This window comes from Abramis brama, assembly GCF_963993115.1.
Source record: "Abramis brama genome assembly, chromosome: 12".
NCBI classification, from domain to species: domain Eukaryota; kingdom Metazoa; phylum Chordata; class Actinopteri; order Cypriniformes; family Leuciscidae; genus Abramis; species Abramis brama.
In genome coordinates, this window is record NC_139974.1 from 21,548,664 (window position 1) to 21,563,291 (window position 14,628).

The window sequence follows — 14,628 nt, forward strand, 5'->3', positions numbered from 1 at the left end:
TGCTCAGACTCGCTCTCCCAGTTTAAAACTAGATTAAAGACGCATCTCTTCAGCCAGGCATTCATATAATACTTTTAATCTGATAGTTAAATCCGACCTCTAGTTCATAAAAACGCCAGAGGAGAACTGGCCCCCAGACTGAGCCAGGCCCCCGACTGAGCCAGCCCCCGACTGAGGTTTTTTTTTCTCCATTAGGTCACCTGATGGAGTTTTTCGGTTCCTTGCCACTGTTGCCTTTGGCTTGCTCAGTTGGGGATATTTGGGGATATTTAATTGAATTAATCAACAATACTATTGATCAGCATTACCAAACGTGGATGTTTTCCACTAGAAACAAGCATTGATGTATTATTTTAATTTAATACTTTGAAGCTGCTTTGATACAATCTGTATTGTGAAAAGCGCTATATAAATAAACTTGACTTGACTTGACTTAATGAACCCACCATTTCAAGCAATTGCCACCCCTGAATTGCAAAAAGCAAAAGTATAATGCACAAGGCCGCATGGACATTCATAATGTACTGGCACCAAGCGAGGAATGAACTGAAAATGCTCACTCTGCTCTGCTCCAGTGGACACGCAATGCAAGCGATTTAAAAGCGAGGTGGAAAAAGAAGGAAAAACTACCAACGGGAAACCTGGGGTCAGTCTGTTATAGCATGCAGGCCTGTTATTGTAACAACATTTACCTGCCCCAAAAATCACTGTAAAAGGAAACAAAACTGTGATTTGTTACTGTATATGTCAGTGACATGGCCTCCTGACTAACTGGGTGGTTCTTGGCCAATTGCAGAAGCTATGGAGCCTAGACCTTGTGTCATTACGCAAAGGCCAGGCTTTGTGACTCTTATGCCTAAATATAAAAGAGCGAGCTAGTAAAATCAGCTAATAAGTATGGACACATGAAATAACAAAAGAGATGAAGTGTAAACAGATGCTAAAGATGAAGAGTCGTTTAAAGACGAGGTGTGTCAGCTGTGCAGTTCTGAGTAACCTTCAGATACAGTCACAAAAGACGGTTTACACAATTCATATTGGAACATTTCTGTGGAGTTACAGACATGAGCCTAAAAAAAGAGCAGTATTTGCCCACATCTATAACCATATTTTTCACTCATCAAATCACATCACACTAAGCAACAAAGTATGACACTTCCTCAGAATGACACTGATCAATAACCGTATGTAAGATCAGCGAGGTTTACCACAATCTTCAACTACAGAATACCCACAAAAGGAAACATTTCAAACAACAGACAAACAAACCCACCCAAAAAATGATTTGGTCTCATCTATGACTTAAAAGGTTTTCCATAGAGCATCTTTCTAACCATGGAAACAATTACATTAAGTTGTTTATTGTTGTCTATACTTCTGCAGCTGAAATGGAAATGGATTATCTGATGATGGGGAAGACATTATGGGAGAAATTTTAAAATCTTAGAAATTTCTTTTTTTGCAAAGTGGTCAAGTAAAAATCTGAACTATTTGCCTATCTGGACCAGCAAAAAATAAAAAATTCTTAGTGCTGAGCCTTCAACACTACAACAGGGGTGTCATTAGACAGTTTTTACTGGGGCATCCCCCGTGAAAAAACCATGTGTCCCAGTACCGCATTAAAGCTGTGACACACCAAGCTGATGTCAAAGAACCAGCAGCGATTAAACAACAAAAGGAGTGCAGCTGACTGCTAACTAGCATGCGAGTTGTACACCTGCGTGTAAGGAGACTACTATCTTTATTAGCAGTTATCAATAATCTATATGTGTCATTCAGAAAGGGAAAACCAAAACTAGGACTGTAGATATACAAACTGTAAACAAAGTGGCGCTTGCTTACCATTTTCAATATATATCAATCATATTGATCACTTTCTTCATTCCAGGCAGATCATGTTATGGAAATATCTGCATATTGGAATCTGCATATTGGAATGATCATGTAAGATGACAAAATTAGAACAGCCTTCTGTTTGTGCTGTCTTGGCTTCTTTGCTCACTTTCGCTTTTATTCCTGTGCTCTGAATTGCTCGCTAAACTGAATAGCCAATCAGAGCGATATCTCTCTCGCCGATGGCCCTGACGCCGATTCAACATGCTGAATCGGCCGAACTCCCGCCAACGTGTGGAACACACCGCAAAAACTAGCCTGACAAACACTCACCGACAGCCAACCATTGGCTTAGTGCGTCACGGCCCTTAGTGATACATCCTTGTCTGACGATGGAGACCTGAGAATGACTGTCCTTAATAATATTTCCGCAATCATGTCATGTGTTTTCTATCAGCTGTTTAGAATCATAACAATCTATGCCAGATTCATGAATAAATCACTCTTCTGATCTAATCAGTTAAATGGGTTTACCAAAAGATTGGAAACTGTTAGCGGTTCAGTTTGATTCATTCGGACAGTTCACAATGAATCGTTTGCAGCAGTTCCGCACAGCGAAATTGTAACAGGATCATTTATAGCAGTTTTTCTCAATTCCAGTCCTGGGGAGGCACCTACCTGAATGTTTTAGATGCACATTTTTTAAGAATTGCGATTCTACAAGTATTACGTTTTTTTTTTTTTTTTTTTTAACACTAGACCGTGGGGAAAAGCTAAATCATACACTTATACAGACTGTACATGATGTACAAGAGTCATATTAACAAAAACAATTCATCACATCTTTCTGAGTTTTACTTCAGAAGCATCACCCAGTACTACATTCTCTTGAATAAATGATTCAATAACAAATAAATGAAACAGTCACTTGTCGCCACCTAGTGGCGAAACAATGTAATCGATAAATACGTTATTTTAAGCGCCACGTTTCTATCAAAAGATGATTTACTCTATTTTGATCGCTACTGTAGACATCAGTGTTTATATTTGAACTTTAAACTTTTGTATCACAGAAATAAAGATACTATGAGGTTGAAAAGACTTTGTTAGGCTGTTTCATGACAACTCTCTGCAGCAGCGCCAACACAGATTTGAATGTTGCGATATGATTTTGTCAAAGGTTTAATAGACAGATGAATTGCGAGTTTGTGTGTGGTTTTTTTTGCGATTTTGTCAAAGGTTTAATAGACAGATCTTTGCGAGTTTTGTTTCCTACAATGGACTGTAGATAAAGATACACCTCATCTAGCATTCTTTTGTGTTCTCGACCCTATAAAGGAGTGTTTCTTAACTCCAGTCCTCAGAACCCGCCTCCCAGAACGTTTTAGATGTCTCCCTATTCAATACACTAAGTAGTAGGGCTGGGAGAAAAAATCGTTTCGCCTAACTATCGCAAATATTTTTTTTCTTACGATTTAAAATAGATTTTTTAATTCCAGAATCGATAATAATTCAAATTAAATTGCTTTATTTTTGTCCTTGCTTATAGACAAGGTTGACAGAAGTTAGCCACTTTTGTTCCAACAGAGGATGAAATGTCGTTATCTATGAGTGTTGAGTGACGATTCATCTTTAATAGACAGATGAATTGGAAGATCGCGTGGGTGTTTGAATCAAGATCACAGTCTTTTAAAGATGAATCCTGCAGCTCTATTGTCTTATCTCTCTCTCAGCATATGAGTAGCGTGAGGGCTTTTCAGTGCATTCAGTCTCACGTCGCTTTCACGCGTCCACTTGGGACATTACGTCACTCAACACTCATAGATAACGACACTTCATCCTCTGTTGGAACAAAAGTGGCTAACTTCTGTCAACCTTGTCTATAAGCAAGGACAAAAATAAAGCAATTTAATTTTAATTATTATCGATTCTGGAATTAAAAAATCTATTTTAAATCGTAAGAAAAAAAATATTTGCGATAGTTAGACGAAACGATTTTTTCTCCCAGCCCTACTTCTTAGTGTATTGAATAGGGAGACATCTAAAACGTTCTGGGAGGCGGGTTCCGAGGACTGGAGTTAAGAAACACTCCTTTATAGGGTCGAGAACACAAAAGAACGCTAGATGAGGTGGATCTTTATCTACAGTCCATTGTAGGAAACAAAACTCGCAAAGATTTTAAAACCATTTGACACCAGTGAAGCAGCTCTTTACCGTACGCAGATTGGGAACGACTTCACATAAATTGCAATTAGTTGCAGTATGAAGTTCACAGTGTAATTTTGGGAGGAGTGAACATCTAATCTTTCAATTAACTGGCATCCCTCCACCTCCCCAACTCCACCAACATAATTTAGGCATCTTGCTACTATACTCATCATCCAAGCATTATTAGTCCCACTGGGGGCATCTAAGCTCGAGCTGAAGCTGCTTCCTTGAGCCCCTCCATTGCGGACAGCAAGCCAAATACGCTTAACCTTATTAGCTTAAAGATTATATGGTCAAACAAACTCGTGAAATAGTATCAAAAAAAGTATTGAAATATGGGGACACTTTTTTTTTAAAGGAGAGCCTGTGACCCAGTACTAATGAAAGGCTAAAATCCCCCTGCATTACCCAACATCGAAATTATAATAGCACATGCATTTCCTCTTAACAATATCACCAACACCATATCAATATCACCATACAACAGAGATTTACATTAGCAGATGCTGCTCCAAAGTGACTTACAAAATTGGAACAAAAGCAACTTGTCAAGTCGAGCCAACAAGATAATCAAAGATAATATAATGATACCACACTCTCTGTTATACTGTGTTTTCTGGAAAAGTCACATAAATATGACATTTTTTACATTTATTACCAACTTGACCCCACAAAGACACACAAACACATCAGATCCTGCTGTTCTGGTGAGCATATCATGCTCAGGGGGGTTAGACTGGAGCTCTCTGGGTCAAATATATAACACACTTTCCTGATATTCTACTCTTAGAAAAAACTAAATAAAAGTTAAGTATCATGCTTATCCCTCACTCCTGAGACAACAACTGCTGGGAAAGGTTTACGGGTTATCTAGAACATGACACTGCAACAGCATCAACCACACTTTGACCTCTATGAATCAGTTGCATGAATGTATTTAGACAGGCAACTGATGCCAACCACATACAATTAAAGAGCTAGAGGATACACTGCAACAACTACAACCAAGACCAGAGTTAAAGAGTGGTCACATTACCACTGCTTGCCGAAATTTCAATAGGAATTGTGCAATTAGGAGTCTAATGGACAAAGTATCCTGAGCAGATTTTGAGAAGTTGGTCACACAAATTCACCAACAAAAATATTTTTTGTTTGAAAGTGACTTCTGTGCAAGCTGTGCTTCAATACATAGCTACTCTATTGACAATAGACAATGGACCTTTTTTGGCCAACAAAATCTTGCTTATGTGGCCACACCTCTATATGCTGTAAGAAGTCTGTTTGTTGCATCTGGTTCTTTAATCAAGCATGAACCAAACATTGATACCCACTAATGCAAGTGGAGAATTTCAAATAAAGCCAAAGCATTTCCTCACCTGCAGTTTGGTGGGGGGTCCAACATGATGTCAGCTAGCTCTTTCTGAATCCTGAAAGAAGACATGAAAGCTGTGAAACCAGTTGTCCGAGGAAAAAAAAAACCCTGCCTAAGACGACGTGACGGCGCCTTCAAATCCTTCATCTGGTCAGCTTTTGAAGGCAGCATAATTGTATCATTGGCTGCCTCTGCTATCCCACAATCCTGTGTGTGTGGTTCCATGGTTGATGAAAGGATAAAAATGGTATTGATGACAGGCCTGTAACAACCTTTGACAATAATAAGATATGGCCAAATTATCCCCCCTCAATATTTAATATTTTTCATGCTGCTCTGCTGCACACATTTATGCACCACTCCACTCGATGACAAAAACGTTTTACAAGTAAATTTTTTAGGATGCTTATAAAACATGAAAGATGTCATTTTGACATTGATGGTCTAATAACACCAGTCAGCGTCAAAATAATTGAGGTTAATCAAATCAAAGGCTGCAAAGCCAAAAATGAGTTCCAGCACAATGCTTGTTTTAATGTTTTATGATAGAAATGTTATACGACAGACAGCAATATCCAGTCAAGCAAAGTACTAAACTTTTTTTTGTCTAAATTTGCAATTTTAAATGAAAAATATTGGCTATATTTTAAGTTAGTGGTGTCCAAACTCGGTCCTGGAGGGCCACTGTCCTGTAGAGCTCCAACTTGCCTCAGCACACCTGCCTGGATATTGCTGGAATGGCTAGTAAGACCTTGACTAGCTGGTTCAGGTGTGTTTAATTGGGGTTGAAGTTGAACTTCACAGGACAGTGGCCCTCTAGGAGCAGTATTGGACACCCCCGTTTTAAGCGATTTATGTAGTTCATAACTAAGGGTACGTTTACACAACAACGATATATATGCTTAAAACAAAGAAGTTTTTCCTTTGCGTTTTCGCGTACATGCGACACCATTGTCAAAACGATTCCCATTCACATAGATCCGCGAAAACGACTAAAAACCCTGTGACCAGCGTCGGCCAATAATGAGCCTACGTTCTGACGTACAACCCAGAAGCGCTGCGCTGTTACACTACGTGAACTCACTCAGAGGCCCACACAGAAGAAAATGAATAGTTGAATAAAGTCGTTATTTTTTGTTTGTTTTTCGCACAAAAAGTATTCTTGTCGCTTGATAAACTTATGGTTGAGCCACTGTAGTCACTTGGACTATACCACCAAACACTTAATTTTTCAACTTATGTTTTCATTTCTATTTTGAAACAATCTCTGTAGTTATTAAATATTTGCTTATCTTTAAGGCTCACTTAAATTCGATTCAAATAATTTGACACGATGCTCGTCTGAATCCATCACTGACTACCTTTCACAACTGTCTTGATAACTTCGGGTTTGTAAAATCTTGAGTCGCAGGAATTTGACTGTTCAGACTGAGATCACATTGCAAAACATCTAGCCTGTATCGGATTTAGTACCACAGATGGAAGTGGCACAAATCGGAATTGAAAAGATCAGATACCATGTGGTTTGAGCTGTTCACACTGTCATGAGAAAAACAGATTTGAGTTAGACTGGGTAAACCCAGCCTGATCTGCCAGTGATTTGATTTCGTCCTGCAGCTCAGGCTTTACAAATTTGCGGGAACCAATCAAAAACTGGCTTATCTACCTGGCGGGTTTAATCCAATCCGTTATGGCTCAGTCCAATTCCTTTTAACCTCTCGACGATGCTCAATGGCTTCTTTTTAGCAAACAATCGCTCGAGTGGGTGTAAATACCACTAACTTTCATGTTATTTTTTTTTGCATAACCTGCAAAAATCACTTGATTCCATTGCTGCTACCGCAAATCGCTGATCAACACGTTTGGTTACACATTTCCTGCCTGGAGTTTTCGCGTCGCTCTGTAAAGTACTTCACCCGGATCGTTGGTCTGATTGGTTGAAGGACTATCTAATTGCGTACAGAGTCATTTGAACTATGCCCGTTGATCATGCCTCTTGTGCAGTAGAGAATACATAGCAGACTCCCCAGACCAATGTTCAATCTTAAAAGATTGAGCTTGGTCTGGAGATAGCCAGACTAGATTTGAGTCACATGTGAACAAAAAAGAAATAAAAAAAATCTGCTTTGGGCCACATTTGCCAACAGTCTGAATGTAGTCTAGGAGTGGGGACTCATGGGGTCTGCTCACCTCTTGGCGCTGGTGGAGAGGAGTTTGGAGGTCTTGCTCATGTTGGCTTTGTTGTCTCTCTTTTTCCCAGGTGTGTCTTTCTCCTGCTGCTGATGGGTGGAGGAGGATGAAGAGGAGGATGAACTAGAGCTGGCTCGCGAGTCCTCATCCGACATCCCGATCTATGAGAGAGAAACAAACATACACTTGAGAAAAATTATGTAAAATACTGTGTGAATAGAACAGCGTATCTACGCAAAGATGTAACAATGTGTAACGATGCAATGGGGGTGTAACAATGTATAAATGTAACCATGTATCAAGTGTTTCGACGCGGGTTTGACCTTTAACTCCAGATCAACAACACGGCGCGAACCTGCGCGATTAGCCTACTCCTTGTTTCATCTCAGAATAACAGTAAAACCACCTCTAAACGGTCAGACGTTAATCCGTCGTTTGTGTTTGTCCCAACGCTGAATCTGATCGAACCAAGTCCGCAGGCTACACACGCGATCAATGACACGAGATTAAACCGAAGGAAGTCAAGCACAAACACGCATCAATGTCGAGTTCACCAAACTCCAACTTTACCCCGTCCCACAAATCCGGTGAATAGATACGGTAAAAACACAGTAATCGTGTCGTCATAACTATAGGATCGTAGTTGCCTGAGCTCAATCTTCATTTAACATCGATGGGTAATTGTTTCTGACCCTTACAATACAGACGAGAATAAAGACATCCTAACGCACCACCGACGTAAACATGATAGAAATTTGAAGTATATTGTAAGGTTTGAAGGGTTGTGTACCTCTCTTTGTGTCGGTGTGTGTCCGTGGACGCGCGTGTCTCTCAGAGCGGAAGTGCTGCTGCAGAGAGAGAGAGAGAGAGAGAGAGAGAGAGAGAGAGAGAGAGAGAGAGAGAGAGAGAGAGAGAGAGAGAGAGAGAGAGAGAGAGAGAGAGAGAGAGAGAGAGAGAGAGAGAGAGAGTCTCAAACACGTAATATCAGCACAAAATGGTCCTTGAAGAGTTGGAGTGTCAACGGACAGTTAAAGGGCAATTAACATAATATTTTCATATTAATCCAATCCAACCCATTTTATTTTATTTTATTTAGATTTTATTATTAATGTTTATTTTTTATTTTTTACACGTTTACATTTATGTGTGTATTCTCTGTAAAGTAGGCATACGTTGTATTTTTTAAATTGTGCTATAATAGCACAATTTTAAAAACATACAACGCACAGAGAACACACACATAGCCTAAATATCTTTATTGATTATTAATTAGCTTAATTATTGTGTGGTAGCCTACTTATTATTAGGCCTGTTGATCACATTGGTTGTTTTATTTATTAGGTAATAGGCTATTACTCGTTTATTTGCTCTGTTGTTACTTTATAAAACTTAATTTACACAATACTTCTTCTGTACATTCAGGTGCAACTACCACACAATAATTAAGCTAATAAATAATAAAGATATAATGATAAAATTATGGTGGTGGAAATACATGAAAAGAATTAGACTATAGTTTACTGACACAAAGGCAAAGCCTGGATATATGGTCTGCAGACTCGAAACAATTTATGTATGCCATAATCTTATTACAAACTCTTGCATTATCAATTCCCAGTCTAAGTTGATAAAAGACTATTAAAAACTAAACCATAAATATTAAAGTTGCAGATGCCATATAAAGGACATTGTAAAGTCATTTAGTTGAACATCTATCCAGTTTGGAGAGATTAAACTAATGTTTATTTGAGTCAAGTTGTTTATACAGAACATATTAATAATTTCACAAGTAGGCTATGTGAAATGCCTGTCACAATCACAATCACATGAACACATACAGTATAAGTTGCACACAAGCATGGGACCTTAGAGACATGGGAAGTTTTTATTTTTGAAACTTTATTTTTCCATAAAGTAAATAAAGTTATCTGTTTTCCAGTTTACTTTATGAGAAGTAATAGGATATCTGTAGTGGATTGCATTTTCGAACATTTCCCCAAAACAGGTCACATCAGAGGTTCTCAACTGCTTCTGCTTTAGGATCCAAATTGTATATTACATCAAGTGACTGTTCAACATGTACAGTACCGCATTTGTTTATCATTCAACATAAACAAAAAATGTCATTAAAATCACAGTGTGGGCTATTCATATTACCAATAATGGCATAGGGCCCAATGATTTGTTCATTTTATTTACAAAAGATATAGTAAGTGAATTACTAAGTGATGAGCCTATTTATGTTACATGGTTAGTTATGTTGTTTTATTTGCTTTTGCCGCTGTTGATGACCATCAGAACAGACTTGCAATCCACTTTTGGTATTTTAAGAATAGCTTATTTAGGGCCTTGTTATAAGATCTGAATGTCACACTTGTGATGTAATACTGGTAGAGTAAAATGTGCGGTCAAGTTCCTTCCTTCTTCCAGGCAATGATCACTGTGGCATGATCTCACCCACATCATGTGCCATTGTTTTATAGGAAACCCCCTATTATTCCATCTTAGATATTTGAAGAAACAAACACCCTCCTCACATTTGGAAAGGGGAAGGTGAGCCGATCTACTTCCTGTCTGTCTGCTTTACAGACTCTCGATGTGGTGTTGCACACTGGATGCAGTGCAGGCTGAGTGCAGCGAAAAATCTTTCTTGATGTCTTTTATTGATGTGGGCAGATAGTCTGACTGCTGCAGACAATCATTATGAGTTACACTCAACAACCGATGCCACATACACACTTGAAGTCAATAAGAGATTCTTTACTTGCCATTTAAAATTGTTGTTTTGACTCTAGAAAGAGGGAATGACTTCATACATCGCTTAGATTTTCTAAAATCACTGGTTATGTTCACAATGGAATATTAGGTCTTACTGCAAACAGTGTTAGTTGTTGTTATGGTTAGTTATGGTTAACTAACGAAACCAAATAGTATGGTATACTATAGACTTAATATTTCATGTTTACATTGTTGTCATGTTTAATGTAATGTGTATTCATAATGGCTTTTTTAAATGATGTATTAAAGTGTACACTGCACTATTTTCTAATTTGTTTTCAAATAAAGTCGCCATAGTTCCTGCAAATGACAGGGAAACGTACAGTATATACTGTACAGATTTGGGAATGGCTGTGCAAAGAGAATAAATCTGAATTTCTCAGTTCTGAGAATTACGTTTTTTTTCTGCTTTCTTTTTTCCATTATTTACTTTCAGAGGCAGTTTGGCAGAAATTACAGTGAGTGGAAAAAGATGGGCCTTGGTGTCAGGATGTCAATATTACTGTCAGTAATTAGATTTTCTCTCTTCAAAACCACAGTACCAGGAGCCTTCAATCCTGCCACCAATATTATATTTATAATTTGAACAGATCAAAATTCAAGCCACACCAAATTTTTAAGTCAATATTTTTGTACCTTGTGCCAAATAAAATAAAACTATTTTTTCTTCAGTAACATTTGAAATATTCATCTTGACAAGGCAAGAGTAAACAAATATAAAACTACACTAAATGAGGCTTGACTTTTTATTCCAACAAAAGCAAAATTATGGAGAATGTGATAATTTTTGTTCTATAATAACCTACTGAAATGGTGATAAAGGAGAGATGCAAATTGTCTGTATATGATATCTGCAAATGAACAACAGGTTCCTTAAGAAAACTGAATATTGTGCACATTAAGAGTTGTGATTTTCCAGCAATGGTGAGATTATGGACTATTGTTTGACTACCATTGTTGTTTTGCAACAACTGCATTTGTGGTAATGCGTATGATGGTTGTGTCATGAACATTCATAAAGCTACTCATAACAATAGGTTTGTGGTTTTGATGCCTGTCATATTGAAAGGTGGATGGAAAATATTAACAAGCCACAGAGCACTACTGACAAGACTATTAGTCTGGTTAAACAATGAAGCCATTCATTTATTGAAAGAAATCTTAGCCGTTGTAATAAACAGCAAACGTGAACAGGCTGACCAATAATAACAGTCAAACTCTTAGTAATTTGTTTTCTTATTAGAATATGAACAATGTAGTCTCACAATGCGTGTTTTACAATAAACTGCATTTCATGAGATGAACAATTGGTTACATTTTCTCTTAAATATTTTAAAGAAAGAAAAAAAAAAAAAAAAGTAGTAACAATTATATCAAATGAAAAACAAAATGAGCTTGTTTCATGATATGAAGGTCGCAAAAAACAGCCATCTCACATCAAATTCAAGTAAATAAGTTACATTTTGCAGAAGAAAAAAAAAAAAAAAAAAAAAAAAAAAAAAAAAAAAAGCGCAATTTTTAGGACTTTTTGCATAGGCACATAATTTTAAAATCACAATTTAGCACAACTCAAATACACTAATTCTCATTACACTAATGTATTTAGACCTGTGGTCTAGTGGCGTAGTGTTTGGTCCACTGTTTGGCTGTCCTGTCGGGTTCCAGTCTGTTGGTCGGGTGCGTGGCGATGCTTCCTACCAGAGGATCAGCTGTAAGGAAAAGGAATAGTGAGAGGAGTTCTTAGCAGTTTGGCCCCCCCTTCACACCATTGTCTGATCTGGTCTATCATGTTTTCCTACTTTAGAAACACTCCTAAAGTGAAAACATTAACACTGATATTCTGAACTCTGCCGCTGCATTTATAAAGATGTGCATACAATAAGCCTCAATGTGAAAGTACAACAGTTTCCAAAATGTACCTATGAATAATTCATAAAAAGTATCTCTTTAAGTTTTAGTAATATGGCACTCAATGGATAAGGAAATCCAAATGTGCTCTTGGAAAACGTACGCGAGTTAGACATGGCCCAGATTCTGTATGAGGTGTGTGAAGGGACAGTCTTATTTTCAGAAAATAAATTAATACAAGTTAATTTCAGTGAAGTCATTAAAGCAGTTAAAATGTTGCTCATTTGTGCATAAAATTGGGAATTTTAAATTACATTTTCATAATGTTAAATAATTTAATTACTTATTAAATTAGTGCCAAAAAGTTGCATGCATGCTCATAACACTTTCATGTCAGTTTCTGCCTTTATAAATCCTGATTTGTTCCTCACTTTTGACATGGGATAAAAACCATAGAATTAAAGGATCAAATACACCCTTATGATTCCAGCATATTGGATTATTTAATGCGGTAAAGGAAAGTGTGTCAGGACTTAAGAGGGGTTAAAAGGTTGTTACCCTAGAGACACATGGAGGAGCTTGTAATTGGGATGAAAGCACATAAGAGGTTAAAGAACTGTCATTGGCTCTTGCCCCACGATAATGAGCTGAATCTCAAATAGACGTCACAGAGACTGGAGGGGAAGGGCACACGACATGGGGGAGGGTTGAATATCCTGATTCCGTCCCAAAGCCTGAGCTCAACAGCAGGGAAACCGGGGGATGGGTGTGTGAGAAACAATGAAAGGGGTAAAAGCCCTGAGTTTTTTTTTATTTTTATTTTTTTTATTTTTTTTTATTATATAGCCAAGCAACTGTATAAAGTAAGAGTGCTGCATGTCATTCTCCCAATAACAAACATAGAAATGACAGCAGTGAGAGAAGAGTAGTTAATAGCAATAATGGGAATGCAGATGTTCAAACCAGCTCTTCAAATTAAACTCTAGTGTCTTCACATTTTTACTTTACCACAGTGTGAGAAGCAGGATGCCACATTTCCCCAAAATATATTGAATAATTGTGCCCGACAGAGAGCGGGCAGACAAATAGACAACCCTTTCTTAAAAGGTTCTCAGGCTGTATTTTGTACCTTAGCTGTGGAAAGCATCTGAAACGTGTATGAAAATAAGATGTCAAATTTACATTTACCAGCAGTGAGAGCAGCAATGATGGTGAATCTGTTATGCAATTAGACCAGAATATGCTAAATAATGCATGATTGCTTGTTTCCCCTGCAGCTCAATGACCTTGCTCTTAATGGAGTGAATATGAGCACTGAGCTTATGTACAGAGACGTCTGATATAACAATGTCACTATGAGATGCTTAACTGCTTCACTGAGTTGTGAGGCTTGAACTAATCAACAGCATTGTAAACTAATGATCACATGAACTATATGGAGTATGGGACAATAGCCTTGATGAGCATTTAGAACATTCTATTCATTTTAAGTCCATGAAACCGACAATTCAATGGAACCTGCGACCATTGCTGGCAAATTATGCTTTTGGGAAACGCACCCAAGAATGGTTGAGTTTGAATTTTAAATTTGCATGAACATAAATGGTTAAGTACTCAAAGCACAATGACTGTGACCATAGGCAGGTCACAATATTACAAAAATTCTCTAAATAAACAACTCAAGGGACAGAGGCAACACCACCACTGCAATAAAACAAATTAAAAATGACCCATTTCAGTCACAGTGCATGACAGTAAATACCTTACCCTCAAGATCATGTGCAATACAATCAAATGTAACTGCACTTAACTTGAAATATTGAGAAAGCTGGCATGCTTTAGTAACACACAAAAATAAATCTAAAAAGTTGTATTACCCTTGTTGAAAAGTGAACTGATTACCTTAAACTTAGTTCTGCTAAGAAAGTTTATAGTTAGGCTGTAACAATCATACATATTAGGCGAGTAACATAAGCTATACTGACATGAATTCACTTAAGATTATCAACTGGTTTTTAATAAACAAGACCACTGCATGCATTCATTTCTACTCTTAAAGAAAAAGAAAAAAAAAAAAAGAAAAAGAAAAAAAGTATGTCTGACAGATACAAGCTAATTAAATCACACATTAAATGGAGGTGCAATGAATTTCACAGATCACCAGGTCAATTTTGCGCTTGACCCGAGTCATGAGTGAGAGACCAACCAGAAAGAATTGCAATGGATGGTTCACAGACAAGGCTTAAGATAGTCCCAGATTAAATGCATGTTTGAGTTGTCTGAATTGAAATCAGCATGCACTGACACCTCTTAAAACATAGCAGTGCCATTGTTATGTCTCAAGATACACACCAGTAATGTTCTTCAAAGGCACGTTTATAAAAGCTACTTAAATGCCC

At 37.5% G+C, this 14,628-nt stretch overlaps 1 protein-coding gene and 1 pseudogene across 3 annotated transcripts in view; both read right to left on the reverse strand.

Moving 5' to 3' along the window:
* Nucleotides 1-8,490, reverse strand: part of LOC311094236 (ubiquitin-conjugating enzyme E2 E1) — a 28,386-nt gene extending 19,896 nt beyond the window's left edge. Inside the window, exons 1-3 of one of the 2 annotated variants that reach the window (XM_084132044.1) lie at nt 8,394-8,490; nt 7,604-7,764; nt 5,418-5,468 (exon numbers count right to left, since the gene is read on the reverse strand). In XM_084132044.1, the coding sequence (XP_083988170.1) occupies nt 5,418-5,468; nt 7,604-7,758 (206 nt within the window). In that variant the 5' untranslated portion in view covers nt 7,759-7,764; nt 8,394-8,490. Of the gene's footprint in view, nt 1-5,417; nt 5,469-7,603; nt 7,765-7,926; nt 8,368-8,393 lie in introns of those variants that run through there. The other variant, XM_084132045.1, reaches the window with a different exon arrangement.
* A 3,406-nt stretch (nt 8,491-11,896) lies between these two features.
* LOC311093029 (ubiquitin-conjugating enzyme E2 E2-like) overlaps nt 11,897-14,628 on the reverse strand; it is a 199,171-nt pseudogene continuing 196,439 nt past the window's right edge. Inside the window, exon 7 of the transcript in view lies at nt 11,897-12,090. The product of the transcript in view is annotated as a ubiquitin-conjugating enzyme E2 E2-like (transcript). The remainder of the gene's footprint in view (nt 12,091-14,628) is intronic.